The following is an 18,735-nucleotide window of genomic DNA, read 5'->3' as shown; positions in this document are numbered from 1 at the left end:
TTTTATGTTTTTACTACTTTTTATATGCTTTCTTGTTTCACTTTAGGTACTGGATTGTAAAGCGCTTAGAGCTTGCTTATGCTTGTATTAAAGCGCTATATAAAAATAAAATATTGAGAAGAAAACATCCATCCAGTCTACGACGAGAAAATCTGAACTTCCAGCCAACAATTACTCTCAGTTACTCTCAATTACTAGATAAACAAACAAACAGAGTCCTCAACGTTACCAAAGTAGGCAAGATATTTCAAACAATTTGAAAGAAAATTGTGAAATAGTTTGGGGGTTTTTTTCTAAGTAGATCGAGATATGAAATTCGGTTGTTTTTTTCTAAGTAGATTGAGATATTATAAAGCAATACTTCTCAGCGAAGGCGAATAACAACAGTGTGTGTGTGTGTGCGCGCGCGCGCGCGCGTGCGCGTGTGTGTGCGTGCGTAGGTGTGGGTGTGGGTGTGCTGTGCTGTCAAATAAAACTGTTTAAAAATAAACTGTTTAAAAATAAACTCCCAAAATATACAAAACCAAAACAATTTACCCGACATAACACTATCAACAACAACAACACACAAAGAAAAAGAAAAAAAACACTGTCACCCAGACTAACAAATATTCAAACAAACTGATACCAAACCACGAGAACAAACATTGAAACAAACCAACCAACTGGAAAAACCACCGAGGCAACCATTGTTTGTTCTGTATTATCTGTGTTCTGTGTGGCTTGTTCAGGATTAAAGAGGCTATGCCAGTCTTGAATAAAAGCTAATTTGTGTTTGCACATTTCTTCTGTCTTTGCTGCTGTGTGCACATGTCAAATGATCGGTATAAGGACAGGCCCGGCGCTTCCTTTTTGAGGAAGTGTCTGGGATTGTTCCGATGTACCTTTCTTTTTTTTTTTTTTTACCTGTGTGCTTGCTGAATCGGTAGCATAAGCAGCACTGACTTGAAGTTGTGTACCTTGTGAATGGAGAGAGTTACCACTCTACTATTTGTCAACCAACCAACACCAGACGCGAGGAAACACACCCAGCCCATCAGTCACCTGAAGTCGTAGTAGCCCTTCTCATCCTTGTGCGTGAAGTAATCCAGCCCCTCCGTGAAGAAGCCAGCGAAGGACCCGAACCCTCGACCCGTCGGCGTGTACTTCCAGTCGCAGAAGCCCAGGTGCCACTTGCCCACCATGTGGGTCTTGTAGCCCAGAGCCTGTAGTCGGGAGGGGAGGAGGGTGAAGTTGTCGGGGATGTAGGTTTGGGTGTACGGATCCATTGTCTCATGCTGAAGGCCCATGTGGTATGGGTACATTCCTGTGGCGTTGATGAATAGGTACACACACACACACACACACACACACACACACACACACACACACACACACACACGCACGCACACACACGTGCGCGCGCACACGCACACACACACACACACACACACACAGAGATTCAAAAATAAGATTCAAATATATTTCAATCATGTAACCCCTTTTAGGGCATGAAGGACGTAAAAGCAATGTGTAACGAAAGAAAATCTTAGAAATACTCAACAGTGCAACAAGCGCAAGATTTCACTTAGATTTCATTCCATACTGAAATTATGCTGCCGTAATCGTCAACTTCACACAACTTTACTTAACTTGATAAATTTACTTAAATTTAACGATTCTTTTTACTCCCTGAAAACAGTTTACAATAATTCGATTATTTCACAGAGCTTTTTGCAAACCACCAAAAGAATCAGCCAGCAAAACAGTGTCGCCTGCATGCAAAAAAGCAAATATAAATAAATGAAACTCTGAAGATCTGTAGCAGAAATATTTCAATCAATGTTCAATAAGGAGCAATTATTGTCCAGAAAACGTTTCGGGATCAATAAAATAAAAAATAAAAAAATAAACGAAGATAAAGTAAAGGAGATTGATTTTTACCTTGTTGAACACCTCTTGAGACTAAGGGTTATTCCGATTTATCACCATTAATGAAAACACAAGACATCTGATTATACATGTTTACGATCACTGGAAGGATCTATTCATTAATGACTTTACTAATGAGCTTTTGCCACAGTCCCTGCCTCAACGCCGAATCGAAGGCTTTCTTAAAGTCAACGAAAACATAAAATCGCTGCTTTTTTCGATTACAAAAACATGTCTATTAAACTTTTTAAAACAAAAGCATGATCCACTGTCGAATGAAACCGTCGGAATCCAGCTTGGTTTTCTGAAAGTATTTCATCATCCCTAGAAACACACACACACACACACACACACACACACACACACACACACACACACAGAGTCAAATAACACTACCAAATGGCCAACAAATTATTACTATTTGCGGGTGTTAGTATCAGGTCAGCAGATGGAAAACACCTAGCTCGTTTGATCAAATTTGCAAATGTGCATCTCACACGTATCGTCATCGGGAAAAAAAGGAGGGGGGGGGGGGGAGAGAAAGAAGTTGGATACTTGCATGGATTTGTTGCCGCATGTCAATCGATGTGAACATCTCTGAGTAGGCTAATCAACTGCATGAGCACACACGTGTTATGAAAATGATCTGTTCCCTTCACAGGGGATCACAATTGACCTCTGTAGAGATAAACAATCGTCATTGACGGTTGTCATTCGGGAACAAACAAACGAACAAATGAATAAATACATAAATTAATAAATGCTTCGTTGGTACCTTTTTGTTGTTCGGCAACATATAAAAACTAATAAATATATGCTTCATGGGTATCTTAAAAAGAAAATTACTAGTTTTTTTCTTCTTTTCTTTTTTTTTTTTCTTTTTTGTGTTGGATTGGATTATGTTGTGTTGTGTGGTGTTGGGTTGTGTTGGGTTTTTTTGTATTGGGTTTCGGTGGGTTGGGCTGGGTTGCATGTGTTGGGTTGCGTTGCGCTACGTTGCAATGTGTTGGGTTGGGTCGGGTTGGGTTGCGTTGTGTTGCATTGCAATGTGTTGGGTTGAGTTTTGTTGCACTGAGTTGCGTTGCGTTACGTTTCGTTAGGATGTTGGGTTGTTTTGATTGCGTTGCGTTGCGTTGCGCTACATTGCGCTGGGTTACGTTGGGTTATGCTGCGTTGAGCTGAAACAGTCACTAACTGTATGCAGTCTGGCCTTAGGGCGACACCAGGCTGACGGACTCCACACAGATGGACATCCATTGCCCTTCCCTGATAAGAGGCTCTGTCAGGGTGACCGAATATTTTCCCTCACCACATAGAACACCCTTCTATGGATACAAAAAAAACCCTGTCTCGCGTGCACCTCGGGGATCAGCTGCATAGCACGAGACATAAATTCAGATCCCCAAAACCCCAAAACAGGCGTGGCAAAAGAGGTGGGAAAAGATTGTGCTTAGGTAGCAGAATGACAAAAGCAGAGCGGCTGTCAAAGAAATTCTTTAGAATCGGCAGTTGGAATTGTTCCAGCGCAAGAATGAGAATCTCAACAATTGAGAAATTGGCATATGATTTTGACATTCTATGTCTCCAAGAGACCAGGACAAGTGCAGACAGACCAATACATTTTGAGAATTTCACAGTCCTTCAAAGGAATGAAGGAAGAGGGGTAGCAATCATACTGAACAAAAACCTAAAAAACAAAGTTTCCACCATAAATCTAGAGAAATGGTGTAGCAACTCATGTGAATTAGTGGGGGTGCGTCTTGAAAAACCTGACGGAGTTCACAAAAGCATCGTGCTCATCAATGCCTATGTTCACCCAGGAACCTGCATAACAAATGAGGATTGGGCCTTTTTAGAGGAAATAGAGAACGAACTTGGAGACTCGGTCATTATCTGTGGAGACCTTAATGCAAGATCGAAGTTATGGGACCAGCAGAACACCAACCCACAAGGACTTGCACTTGAAGGAATGATAGGGGAAATTCTTCTTAGCCCATTAACAACCACATCCCCAACTCGCCTTGGAACAAGACAAGGGGACAGTGACAGTGTGATCGACATCGCTCTAACATCTCCAAAATTCAGAGCAGAAATGAATGCAGAGACGCTTCCATACCAAGGCAGCGACCACCTCCCGGTAGCTTTCAGTCTACAGAAACTGTCAGATAAACCCTGTATGAAACTGCGTGATCCATTTCAGTATGAAACCAAAGAGGCAACTGTCATCGAAAAATTAAGACGCAGAAGACACAAAAGAACGGCACTGAACAGGATGCAAACTATTCAGCCCCCATGGTGGAATACCGACACAGAGAGAGCCTGGATAGAAAAACATGCGGCTGTCAAACTTTGGCAAAAAGAAAGAACAAAACCATCTCCGGACAAAGATATTGAAACAAAAATGAAAGAAAAAACTAAACAGTTTGAAGTCATTGCTCAAGAGGCCAAAAATGACAGGTGGAAACAGTTTTGCGAGACACTCAGTTATGACACAACATTGACAGAGTTCTGGCAATTTTATCGTCGCATGGAAGGGAAAACGTGCACAACAACAACCCCAGAGATGTTAGACACTGACGGAACCAAGCTTAAGACAAATGAAGAAAAAGGATCTGCTTTGCTCAAACGTTTCATACAACAGAGTGATCAAAGAAACTTAGATGAGAAAAAGAAATATATTGAGGAGTTAAACCAAACCCTTATGCAGACTGGACCTGATGATGACTTGACAATGGATGATCTAAACGAGGCAATAGCTAAATGCAAGAAAGAATCGGCTCCTGGCCCAGACAAAGTTCGTTACTCAGACATCAAGGAGCTATCGGAAGAAGACAGAAGCAAACTTTTCAGTCTATATCAAAACAGTTTCCACAATGGACAAGTGCCGGAGGACTGGACACACAGCTTCTTAAAACCCATACCAAAACCAGGAAAGGACCATCATCAGGTAAGCGGCTACCGGATCCTAACCATGCAAAACATTGCTGGAAAGCTCATGGAACGCATGATAGCCAGGAAACTTGCAAGGGATCTTGAACACAGGCACATTCTCCCTTCAAATCAAGGTGGTTACAGAACAGGCAAGTCCACATGGGAAAAAGCAGCTGCTTTTGCATATGAGGTGTATGAAGGATTCCAAAGAAAAGAAGAAACACTAGCAGTAGCAATTGACCTTGAAGATGCCTACAATAAAGTCCAGTTTGCGCACCTCATGGAGCTGCTACTAAGTTATGGAGTAAGTTTGACACTGACAAGATGGATAGCAGCAGCGCTTCAGGAAAGAACTGTCGTCCTACGCCTCGGAGATTGGATGTCTGCACCTTCTAAACTATCCATGGGACTGCCACAAGGGTCTCCGCTCTCTCCTGTCCTCTACAATGTCTACACGAAGGGCCTTGCAGACTTAAACAACAATGGAATTGCTCGGGTGCTTACCCTTGCGGATGATGGCCTGGTCTTCAAAACTTCGAAAGATGCTGAGGAAAGAACTAAAGCCGTCCAGAAACAACTAAACAATATTGCTCAATGGTGCAAAGACACAGGATCTTCCATCAATCCAGCGAAAGCCCAAACGTTTGCTGTGCACCCTTAACAACAAAACCGCGAGCAAATCACCACCTTCTGTGTCCATTCGATGGAATTCAAATTGAGAAAACTGAATGCCTACGCTACCTAGGAATACACTTCGACAGGATGCTGACCTTCAGAAAACATACGGAAAATACTGTTCTCAAATGCAAAAAGGGCCTTTCAGTCTTAAAAGCAATGGCAACCAAAGGAATTGAACAACGCCACCTCTTCCTGCTATACCAATCACTCGTCCTCAGCGTGATCGACTACGGACTTGGGCTTACAACACCGTCTCAAAGCAACCATTCCTAACTAAAAGATACAAAATTAAGCTATAGAGTCGATACTCACGTCATAAGTAACCATCCACTAACAACCCCAAGCACCATCACGCCGACCAGCCCTACACCCCACCAGTGCGGACCCTACCCCGACCAACCTGACATCCCCCCCCTCTCCCCATCTCCACGTCCCACCAGCGGCCCGACCAGAAAACACAGTAGTGAGAAAACACGTCCACGCTACCCCTACTTCAACAATGATACATAAGTACCCCACACACACTCACACTCGCACCCCCACCAAGCCCACCCCCACTGCGCGCCCATTGCACGCGCAGTCCACGCAAGTAATAAGCGCACTGAAACCACACAAAAAAGCGAGCAAGCACACAAGACCCATCCCGAAAAAACCACAACCCAAAGACCACATGGGAGAGACCATAACAACCCCAAAAACCACATCCTCAAACCAATATACCCTATCTTCCACACCAAAACAGCCAAATACGAACCCACTACTAAGGAGTAACAGACCCAACCTATGTCGGCGAATCGAGCCCCAGAGCGGTGATCACAGCACAACAGATTGCCCCCGCGGAACCAGGAGCGACCGACGCAACTCAATAGACCGACTCCAACAACAACACCCCAGATACAAGCATAAGAGAAGGACTATCCAACACACAACAACACAAGATCGAGCGGGGCCCCTCCAGTTCCACCCCTAACAAGCACCCATTCCTGCTATCTGGGGACCACGCACTCAGCGAACACAAACAAACAATGCGAAGAAAACCAAACCAAATACACCAAAACACTCTATCTGAGGAGGGAAAGCCAGTACCTAGCCTCGGCCTAACCAAACAAGTCGCTGCGAGAACACAATATCCGCACACCACTGCACCCTTGCTAATAAACGCCTTACATCCATCACCCCATACCCACGCCCGTAAACCCCCACCCATGCCAAGAGCCATTCTTAACGACTCATAAACTCATTACCAGGAAAATAGAAAACCGGAGAATGGGGCAAGCTCAGTAGTAGTTGCGCCACTAAGGCCAAATAAGCCCGCCATACAGATATCACATTCACTAAATAATCTCACATTGCGTTAAACACATACGCAATGAGCCAGGGAACAAAGCAGGTACTTTAAAAAAGGGCAATGAGACGAAGCTGCGCTGTAGACACAGAAACTTATAGCTGCTATAACGTCAACACCAACGTAGCCCCTAACACTAGGAATAACTCGGAAATCCTCAGAAAAGGTCCAAAGAATACCAAAAAGTAACTAGACCAAGTTTCACCACAACAGGCCCATCACCACTACGACGCGAGAGGGAAGTCGGCCCTGTCTAACCATGAAGTAGAGCACGATGTCTTTGCACATCAAACAAATATCCGCATCATATTCCAACCAACAATGGTCGCAAATTTTCTTCAAAACTGAACAGTAGTCTCTGTTGGCCTTTCCAATATACAATTAGACTGAGCAACGACACTAGACCGCCCTACGTTCTTGGCATCAGAGATCTTTTCCCAACCCTCATGGCATCCACTGTGCGTGTGTTGGAGAGTGTGTGTTGTGTTGTGATCGATAGTGAGCGCGGGTCACACATGATGCCTATTGAGTGACGTTTGTTGAATGTACGCGAGAGTTCGTTGTACACAAGATGTCAGGAGAGATCTAGTGTACGGTTGGCTGTCTGTGAGTCAAAGACGATCAATAGTAATACAAACCAAAGATCAACATCAAATACATTGTAAACCTCACATTAAGATAGGCGCGGGGACGTAGAGTTGGGGTAAAGGGCGGCCCAAGAGGGCCACGTACCCATCATGCGCTAGCTCCCCACCTCAAGTACCAAAGTACTCGTGAGATATCAACTCAGTTGATTGATTGTTGCGTTATGCGTGCGAGAGGAGAGTTTGTAGTGCTGGAGGAGAAAGTAGATGTATTACTGAATAGATGCCGAGTAATCAGTCGAAACCGTAGGCTAGAACAGCATTGTTTGTTGTCGATGTGTAAGAGGAGGAGTTGCAAGGGTAATGATTGATGTAGTTGTGATTGGATCTCAAGGAACGTATCGAAAGGAAATGCCAGTACATTACAAATTCTTTGGAAACTGCATTAATTGGTGCATATACTGTTAAAGCAAGTTTGGCTTATATATAGAGAGACTGTGTGTCGTCAACTATTTAAACAACTCAACTCTCGCCTCTACACATTCACTCACCGCATAGTACATCGATACTTATTTTCATTCTATTCTTATATTATTTTATTAATATCATTTACAACATATTAGACATTACACATCATAATATTTACATACAAACAGCTAAATAGGGGGGGGTGATTACTAGGTAAACAATATACTTATAAACTTATATTTAAAATCTATCTAATATATATAATAAAATGTAAAAAAGAGCTATAACTATTAATAAATCTTAATATCGCAAGCAACACCCACATTTTTTATACTATCATATTTATTACTATTATATATTTTTATAATCCTTAATAACAAGATCACGCTTGAGAAACTAAAGAGCGCGTTGGTAAAAAAAAACTACGAACTGACTGGTTCAGTGCATCTAAGTCTTTCGGCAGTAAGTGAGCTAGTTATAAGCGTAATAATGATGCGTATTGCGTCTCCGAAGAACGCAGAAAAATGACGGACCGCAATCCTTCTGAGCAACTGAAACTGAAACTGAGCTGGGATGGGTTACGTTGCGTTTGGTTGGGTTGGGTTACGTTGTGTTCTGTTGCTTTGCGTTGCGTTGCGTTAAGTTGGATTGGGTTGGGTTGCGTTGCGTTGCGTTGCGTTCTATTCTGTTCTGATCTGACCTGTTCTGTTCTGTTCTAATCATGTTCTGATTTGTTCTGTCTCCGATCTATTCTTTTCTGTTCTGTTCTGATGCGTTCTGTTTCCATACTGTTCTGTTCTCTGATGCTCTGGTCCAGTCTGTTCTGTTCCTCTGGCTGCAAATCATGCGACTTGTCAGGGCAAGGAACCACAGGGTTAAAAACCCACCAACACGGGACACTTCTGTCAACTTCGGATTTATCGAACTCTACAAGCCCAAGGTCCGGATCGACGGTGGATAATTTGGGGCACAACACACCTGTAAAGCCCAAAAGCCCAACACACCTGTAAAGCCCAACACACCTGTAAAAGCCCAGCACAGCACAACACACAAAAGCCCAACACACCTGTGAAACCCAACACACCTTTAAAGCTCAAAACCCCAACACATGTCAAAGCCCAAAAGCTCAACACACCTGTAAAGCCCAACCCACCTGTAAAATCCCAACACAACATAACACGCAAAAGCCCAACACACCTGTAAAACACGACACACCTGAAAAGCCCAAAAGCCCAACACCTATAAAGCCCAACACACCTATAAAACCCAAAACACCTGTAAAGCCCAGCCCAACACACCTGTAAAGCCCCGAAACCCAACACACCTGTAAAGCCCAGCCAACACACCTGTAAAGCCCCGAAACCCAACACACCTGTAAAGCCCAGCCCAACACCTGTAAAGCCCCGAAACCCAACACACATGTAAAGCCCCAAAAGCCAACACACCTGTAAAGCCTCAAAACCCAACACACCTGTAAAGCCTCAAAACCAAACACACCTGTAAAGCCCAGCCCAACACACCTCCAAAGCCCGAAAACCCAGCACACCTGTAAAGCCCCAAAACCCAACACACCTGTAAAGCCCCAAAACCCAACACACCTGTAAAGCCTCAAAACCCAACACATCTGTAAAGCTCAACCCAACACACACACACACACACACACACACACACACACACACACACACACACACACACACACCTGTGAAGAGAGCAGCGCGGGAGGGACTATCCAGCGGGTGACCGTACGAGTTGTTCAGCAGCACGCCGTTCTCCAGCAAGTCCTGCAGTACCGGAGTGCGCATGTCCGGGTCGTTCCACTGAACGTCGCCCCAGCCCAGGTCGTCAGCCAGGATGAGTATGACGTGGGGCCGAGCCGACTCCTTGCGAATCAGGACGGCGACGGTGAGAAAGAGAACGAGGATGACGACGTAGATGGCCAGGAAGACGAGCAGGACTCGCGGACAGCGTCGACGACAGACGGAGCTCTCGGAGTCTTCCAGGTTGGACTCTTCCTCGAACACCAGCTGGGATTCTTCGGACATCATGGGGTATTGTTGTGTGGCGCCGCCAGTCATGTTTTTTAACTTGTTTTTTCGAGGTGTTTGGCCACAGTGAAAAGACCCTGTCTTTGTGGCTTCTGCAGCTTATTTTGAAGGGCTTTTAGCTTTGCGGTGCTTTATTATTGTAGGTTGACACGCTGACTTCTTATGCTTCTCGGCTGTCCACAAATAAGATTAATTTTCGGGTTTTAACATCGCAGTGTCATTTCATGTGATTTGGGGATATTTTTTTTATATTTAGGGTTCAAGCAGCAGAACAGAAACACAGGCAAAAGATGGTGTTTCTTCCCTATCGTTACTGATTTTGTTGAAACCATTAATTACTGAGTGCATTTGGCGATCTAAATCCTCTTATGCGCGATCTCTCTCTCTCTCTCTCTCTCAATTACGTGTTATGTACTTTTGTATTTGCCACTTTAGTATGGGGCAAAGGCCTTAATCTGAATAAACATTCATGTTCATGTTCTCTGTGTGTGTGTGTGTGTGTGTGTGTGTGTGTGTGTGTGTGTGTGTGTGTGTGTGTGTGTGTGTGCTATTTGTAATAGATGTAGATTAGCGAGGACAGATTGGAAGAATAGGCTATGCCTAAAATCTTAATCCTTGAATGAAAACGTTCTGAGTTCTCTCTCTCTCTCTCCCTCTCTCTCTCTGTGTGTGTGTGTGTGTGTGTGTGTGTGTGTGTGTGTGTGTGTGTGTGTGTGTGTGTGTGTGTGTGTGTGTGTGTGTGTGTGTCTTAACAGAACAATCAATATTACGTAATCAAAGTCACAAATGATGTCTCCCTCGATCGAATCGAAGAGAGAGCGCACACTCCAAAATATTCAATGTAAATACATAATTATACTTCTCAATACTTGTATCTCACTCGTGGAAACAATGCCTACAAGATACAACCTCCTAACTCCTCAAACACAAACCCTTTACAATTTTCGAAGGAGTCTTGGGTGCTTCGTTTCACTTGCCCTGAGTGCCAGAGCTAGTTATCAGTGATGCTGCGACAAAATCAGCACTAGACCATCCGGGATGAGATAGCACTGCAGTCGCAAAATGCCATGCACTGGAGTGGGTGCACCACAGTTAGCACGGAAGATACATATATATATATATATATATATATATATATGTGTGTGTGTGTGTGTGTGTGTGTGTGTGTGTGTGTGTGTGTGTGTGTGTGTGTGTGTGTGATAGTCGTGTCCGACTATGACCATCAGAACAGCAGAGGAGGACTTGGGTAAAGGGAACAGGAGAGCGGGGGGTTAAAGGGCAAGGGACTGTCCTCGTGAAAGGAGGGAAATAAATAAGTAAATGATTACCCTGTGGACAAAAAGTCCTCGTAAGCAAGCGTACAGTAATGTCTATATACGTTCATTCACTCACTCACTCCAAACATCACTTTACCAAATATTTCACATGAATCTACAATTGTTACAAACGTGTGAAAAGACTAAACTATCCCATTAACTGAAATGAGCAATTGCTTCCCGATTCGAAAATTGTCTAATTTCTTAAAAGATATTTATATAAACTTCAAAACGTAAGTTGAGGTTACATTTCAGTTAAGATTAACTCGGTTATTCGAAATAATTGCAAATCCGTTCAAATGCATAACATCTAAACTCAAAGTAAACTGACAGACTAATATTAATAAGGAAATACAAATAGCATTTACATTTTGGTATCAATTTCTCAATGCTAGAAATGCTTACTGTGAAGTATGATATATTTCACTCACCCTATCAGGTTGACAGAGGCCCGCACACACACTGCTGTTGCCTGTTTTCTTTTAAAGCTAACTGAGAACTGATGATATTATTGGTTCAACAAGGAAAGGGTAGGAGAACTCACTTCGTAAAAACATATCAAGATGCAGCACATCCACCCTACATGAATATTATTTTGCACGTGAGGTAATGATGCTAAAGCTAACACGGGTCATGAACGTGCACTCTCTCTCTCTCTCTCTCTCTCTCTCTGCGGGGCAAAGAGAACAATTTCACCCTGTAACACGACTCTCACTTTGCTGTTGGCCCAAATGTAAACTCATGTCAATCTGTGATATAAGCCGAGTGTTGGGCCTAACGGAAGATACCAGCACCCACACAAACAGAGCAAATACATTTTCTTTTTGCCCCTGCTCTAAATACGATTTGTTTATGCAGAGCTTCAGAACTATACTTTGTTTTCGTGGTTGTTCAAGAATAACACTTTGATTTTCCAAGTGTTCGAAATGCTTTTCGAGATTTACTCTTTTTTTTTAAATTTGTTCAAAGTACATTTTATTTCTTACATACTTAAAAAATATCACTTTGATCTTGTAATGACTCAAAATGCCCCTTTTATGAAATTGTTCAAATGCGGCTCTAAATACACTTTTTTCTCAAAATGTTCAAAATACATTTTGTTATATTATTCAGAATATATCTAGTTGTTCTTTGTTTTTGTTTTTTTAGTTTGTCCAAAATATACGTCATTTTTTTAATTGCTCAAAATACGCTTTGCTCTTTTAAATTCACATAACGACACTTCGCCTGTTGAATTTTTTCATTAAACATCATTTTTAACAGATACCAGCCTGTTATTGTTGTTGCTGGTGGTGGTGGTTGTGGTGGTGGTGTTTGACTTTCAGCATTAGAAGACCAACTAATTCACACAGACTTCATCCTCACTGTGGTCTGGTAACCCAAGGGAAGTCACTTCTGTTGCTCTTCCTCCCATCTGCACAAAATGGCCGTATCGATGATCGTCGGATATCTCTTTCCGGCGAGGAGGTTCAATATCCTGAATCCCGCATCGTCACGGATTGGCGTCAGCTGCAGGCTGCAATTAAAGACTGGTCGTGTGCTGGTAAAGATTGGGGTTGATTAATTAATCTTTAGTTTGTTATATGTGGGGGCTTCTATTGATTCTGCGCAGCAATCCTGTGTCTGAGTCACAGGATGTGTGTGTGTGTGTGTGTGTGTGTGTGTGAGTGCGTCTGTGTGTGCGTGCGCGCGCGCGTGCGTGCGAGGATATACTGTATGTGTGTATCTGTGTGTTGTTCATTAATTCAATCAGTCATCCATACCAAAGTGTCTCAGCGTGTATGTGTGTGTTCAGCAATAACGGGCGAAATAGCCGAATGGTTAAAGCGTTGGACTTTCAATCTGAGGGTCCCGGGTTCGAATCTCTGTGGTTCCTGGTAGGTAAAAGGTGGAGATTTTTCCGATCTCTCAGGTCAACATATGTGCAGACCTGCTAGTGCCTGAAACCCATTCGTGTGTATACGCACACAGAAGCTCAGATACACACGTTAAAGATCCTGTAATCCATGTCAGCGTTCGGTGGGTTATGGAAACAAGAACATACCCAGCATGCACACTCCCGAAAACGGAGTACGGTTGCCTACATAAAGGGGTAAATAAACGAAACGGTCATACACGTAAAATGTTAAATGATACATGTTTGTCTGAGTGTGTAGGTGTGCGTGCCTTACATCTGATCGAATGACACAGGAAACGAATGATGAGCGTCCAATGGCAGCCATCAGTCGGCTCTACCCAGGTAGGCGGCCTGTTGTGTAAATGACGCTTAGAGCTGTGGAGAGAGACGAGGGTTTTCTGACAAGGTGTCAACGCTGCGGCTATCTTTACACTTTTTTTTTTTTTAAATATGGCCAGCCCCCCCGCCGAGAGTGCACGCACATGCTGTGCTGATCAGCAACAAGTCTCCAATGGCATTTGACTGTGTGGTCGCACCCAGCCTCTCTCTCTCTCTCTCTCTGTTTCTCTCTGTCTCTGTGTCTCTGTCTCTCTCTCTCTCTCCTCTCTGTCTCTCTGTCGCTCTCTGTCTGTCTCTCTCTCTCACGTGTATAAAACACGTGTGTGTTTGTTAAGAATATAATGTTGTTGTTTTTCTTGTCTTTCTATGAATTTGTCTGATAACATTTCCACTTTCTTGTTGTCTTTCTTCATTACTTTCTCTCTCTCTCTCTCTCTCTCTCTCTCTCTCTCTCTCTCTCTCTCTCTCTCTCTCTCTCTCTCTTTTTTTTTTTTTTTTTTTTTTTTTTTTTTTTTTTTTTTTTTGTGCATGTGAGTGGGTGTGTGTGCTTGTGTGTGAGGGAGGGCATGGTGTAAAGAAGCTTCCAGCTTATCCAGTTACCCTCAATAAAACATTTGTTCATTGTTCATTGTTCTCTTTTGACATTTTGCTCTTTCGAGGGCTGGGTGGGAAAAAAAGCAATTGTTTGCTTATTCTATTACCCTCAGAATTTTGTTTTTTAATCAAATTTCCAATCCAATTCTCTCTCTCTCTCTCTCTCTCTCTCTCTCTCTCTCTCTCTCTCTCTCTCTCTCTCTCTCTCTCTCTCTCTCTCTCTCTCTACTATTTGTTTCATTATCTGATATTTTTGTTCGCGTCTTACTCCTTTGGTATGGGCCGGAGGCCGAACAAATAAACATTTGACTTGTCTTGTCTTGTCTTGTCTTGCCTTGCCTTCTCTCTCTCTCTCTCTCTCTCTCTCTCTCTCTCTCTCTCTCTCTCTCTCTCTCTCTCTTCGTGTATTAAAAGTATGTATGACGTTGTTAAAGCTAGAGTCCGATGTGGTGTATGCACTTCTAGGGTTAAACAAGGTGACGCATGCAGCTATGTTCTTTTTTCTCTCCTTGATTGACTCACTTGTGTAAACAAAGTGAGTATATGTTATAACCCTCTGTCTGTGTGTGTGTGTGTGTGTGTGTGTTAAACTTTAACATTGCCATTTTCTCTAGAAATACTTTGTCTGCCAATACCAAATTTGGTTTAAATATACTATGAAAAAAGATCTTCACAGTCATACTAATAACAGGCTGTAAGGTCTCCCGAATGAATCCGTTTTTTCTGAATCATTAACGGTTTATTTCCTTGAGATTCATACCGAAATCCAAAAATTCTAAAAATCGCTTCCCACTGAGTTACAAGAAGGTATAGGTTGTGTTTGAAGACGACAAGACCTTGTTTTTCTTGTTCACAACTAAAAGGAAAGAAATACAAATTCTGGACAGAGCACATACAGTGTCACTAACAACACCATCGACGAGTTTACTGCATATAAATATTCTAAAGTGGACACTGAATTAACTAGAATGAACATAAAAGAAAAATTGAATCGATCGTTTCTTTCAGCCCTTTGAAGACTGGTTCGTGCAGATCTAGAGATCTACCATGTGTTGCGATGTGCTCGAAGCGATGGCAACGTCTCCTTTACCGCCTACTACGTCCACTACAATCACATCTCTTTATTGCAGGAAGAAGAAAACGTCAACATTGTTTTAGATATTAAATTTAGTCAAATGACGTCAGATGCACGCAGCAGTGGGGATCAGTCTGCTTGCTTTGGAACTGAACATGCATGTTTCGAACCGGCACGCAGGCCTTTTTTTTTTTTTTCCAAACTTATTCTATGTACCAAATTTAATACAAAGCACTTTTCAATGATTTTTCGAATCTCTTTTTCCCCCTCATGATTCATTTACTGCATAAAGCGTGAAGCGCAAGTGAGTCTTGAAGGTTTTGCCTCTTGTTTATGAATGAATTCGCAACAGAAGTTATAATAATGGTAGGCATGGTAGGTGCTATCATTTCACTCGATGCTTTGGAATCGTTTATTCTTTTGTTAGCGGACGATGTCATTTTGATGACAGAAACAGTTATAGGCCTACAAACACAGTTAAACTGTTTACCGCGACAACAACATCTCTTCAATTAAAGGTAAATGTGTCTAAAAATAGCTTCGTAGTATTCCGGAAAGGTGGACATATAAGTGCAAATGAACGGTGGTCCTACGATGGTGTTGCAATGCCTGTTGTTAATGTGTATAAATATTTAGGAATTCTCTTTTCAACCCGGTTAAGTTTTGTTGGTGTTTGCAAGGAACTTGCAAGTAAAGCAAAAAATGCTTTGATATGTGTAATGAAAAGATTGAATACGTTAAACACTAAATCATTTCATTCATTGAACACTTTCACTGTCAAATACAACCAGTATGGATGTGAGTTATGGGGGCTAGATAATGCTGTTTTTCACTGTGAATCAGTTCATTCATTGACTTAAAGAAATTTTTTGGAGTAGATATGCGAACACCAAAATGACCTTTTATATGGTGAAAAAATCGCTATCCAATAATAAACTCTGCTGTGAACTGTGTTCGTTACTGGCTTAAACTTGTGCAAATAGAATGTGGAAGAATACCGCTTAAGGCTTATGAAATGTTGTATAATTTAGATAGTAAGGGAAGAAAAAAACTGGGTAACTAAGGTTCGCCTTTCTTTCTTTGAATATGGATTTGACTCTGTGTGGATGGAACAGGGTGTTGGAAGTGTCAATTGTTTTATATCTGTTTTCCACCAAAGGCTAATCGATTGTAGATGGAAAACTTGGTATAATCACATTCATACCAGTGAGAGAACTGATATGTATAGAACTTTCTGTAGTGTACATGATGTAAAATCTTATCTGCTGCTAGATATGGACAGGCATTTGAAATCTAGATTTGGAATATCAGATTTGACAATGCATCGCTAAAGATGCAAAACCTTTAGTGCAAATGATTTAGTCTGTCCTTTGTGTAATGAATCCCAAGAAAAAAACTACATTTTGTCATTTGTAGCCCAGTGCTACGAAATATTCGCGAAATGTTTATGAAACCAAAATACTATAAATATCCCTCACTGTTTAAATTTAGCCTGTTAATGTCGTCAAGCTACAGTAAGGACGTTCGTGATTTTTCCTTGTTTTGGTATAACTTAGAGAAATAGCTACTTCGTGAAATGAATATGATCATGTTTTGTTATGTGTATTTATGCTTGTTTGCTTGGTGTTGTTTTATTCAGTTGTACTATTTTCATGTTAACCCCTTCACTTGGGGCTGAGGCCTGTATGTAAATAAAGCATTCCGTTCCGTTCAGTCTGTGTGTGTGTGTGTGTGTGTGTGTGTGTGTGTGTGTGTGTACATTTTGCGGAGGGGATGAAGACGTAATTCATGACATGCAAAGTGTCCACAATATGGTATTCTGAGAAAGAAATACTTATCCAGGCATATACACAGTTTAATTAAGGACTCCACTATTATCTCACTTGCTTCGAAATTCTCAACAGCAATGCGACAAGAGATGTTGCAATGTTTATTTTTTATGCTAATGAGAGAACAGAAAGCTCTCAGTCTTAGATGAAAGACATATTTCTAAATTACCCATAGTTTGTTATTTAGTTTGGTTATATTATTAGTTCATTCTTTCTAAATTTTGTTGTTCATCCAGCTCAAGGTTTGGTTTTCATGTGCGTGTGTGAACACGTGCAACCATATGTATACAGGTCGGTGGCCTTACATAAAAACAGTTCTCTCTCTTTCTCCCCCGCCCCCCCCCCCCCCTCTCTCTCTCTCTCTCTCTCTCTCTCTCTCTCTCTCTTTCTCTCTCTCTCTTTCCCTTTGCCCTCCCCCTCCCTCTCTCTCACACTCACTCACTCAATCTCAACACTTCCACCTCCACCACCACCCCTCCCCCACACCCAAACACCCTATCCCAACCCTACCCTCACCCTCACCCTCATCCCCCCTCCCCTCACACACACACACACACACACACACACACACACACACACACACACTGGGCGAGTTCGTCTAACTTTCCCACCCACTCACCCGACCACACAAAACCATGGCTTCGTTCTTTCGCGATGGCCATGCACAGACATGCACGCGCAGCGCGCGCACAGAGAGAGAGAGAGAGAGAGAGAGAGAGTAACGATACAGGAGAACACAATATATAAAGACGCAGAGATCCTAAGCACAGAGAGAGAGAGACAGAGAGAGTCAGGCCGCACGTGAAACGTGAGTCGGACATTTTCCTTCCAGTCTTGTGTCGTTTCGTGTCGAACTGCTGTGCTGCGCGTCTTTTGAGCTACCAGAGACTCCAGTCACAGAAAACAAACGGTGTGGGGGAAACAAAGAAGAAGAAAGAAAAAGAAAAGATCAAGATTGACGTTTAAAAGAAGGAAACCTAAAGATCAAGATTGACGTTTAAAAGAAGGAAACCTAAAGATCAAGATTGACGTTTAAAAGAAGGAAACCTAAAGATCAAAGTTAAAAGAAGGAAACCTAAAGATCAAGATTGACGTTTGAAAGAAGGAAACCTAAAGATCAAGATTGACGTTTGAAAGAAGGAAACCTAAAGATCAAGATTGACGTTTGAAAGAAGGAAACCTAAAGATCAAGATTGACGTTTAAAAGAAGGAAACCTAAAGATCAAGATTGACGTTTAAAAGAAGGAAACCTAACTGGTCGTTCAAATTAATCAACACTACGTCCGAGTTGGGGTTTTTTGTTTTGTTTTGTTTTTTTCCTGCTCATCGAACCAGTGTTGGCTACACGTTTCCAGTTTATTAACGCCTCTCTCCGGGCTAACGATTCTTTCAAGTGCATATATTTATTATTGTTGTTATCATTATCGTTATTATCATTGTTGGTGTTGTTGTTGTTGTTGTTGTTTTCTAATACCATTCGCATTTTCTTGGTTTTTTGTTGTTGTTGTTGTTTTTGTTTGTTTGGGGGTTGTTGTTGTTTTTGTGTGTGTGTGTTGTTGTTGTTGTTGTTGTTTTTGGGGGGGGGTTGTTGTTTTTTTGTTCTTTTTTCTTGTTTTCTTTTTTGTCGTTTTTTGTGTTTGTTTGTTCTGTTTTTTGGGGTTGTTTTTCTCTTTAAAAAAAAAATATCTTAAGTTTTGTTTTGGCTTTTTCCTTTTTTTTGTTT

At 42.0% G+C, this 18,735-nt stretch overlaps 1 protein-coding gene across 3 annotated transcripts in view; it reads right to left on the bottom strand.

The window, feature by feature from the left end:
* LOC143298009 (arylsulfatase I-like) overlaps positions 1-12,724 on the bottom strand; it is a 24,686-nt gene extending 11,962 nt beyond the window's left edge. Inside the window, exons 1-3 of one of the 3 annotated variants that reach the window (XM_076610659.1) lie at positions 12,546-12,724; positions 9,617-10,135; positions 1,045-1,306 (exon numbers count right to left, since the gene is read on the bottom strand). In XM_076610659.1, coding sequence (XP_076466774.1) covers positions 1,045-1,306; positions 9,617-9,992 — 638 coding nt within the window. In that variant the 5' untranslated portion in view covers positions 9,993-10,135; positions 12,546-12,724. Of the gene's footprint in view, positions 1-1,044; positions 1,307-9,616; positions 10,136-11,709; positions 11,958-12,545 lie in introns of those variants that run through there. The other 2 variants (XM_076610657.1, XM_076610658.1) reach the window with 2 other exon arrangements.
* Positions 12,725-18,735: the final 6,011 nt, after the last annotated feature.

The sequence above is a fragment of the Babylonia areolata genome, chromosome 23 (genome assembly GCF_041734735.1).
Source record: "Babylonia areolata isolate BAREFJ2019XMU chromosome 23, ASM4173473v1, whole genome shotgun sequence".
NCBI lineage: Eukaryota > Metazoa > Mollusca > Gastropoda > Neogastropoda > Buccinidae > Babylonia > Babylonia areolata.
Note: the sequence above shows the minus strand (reverse complement) of the source record. Positions and strands in the feature narration are given on the sequence as shown.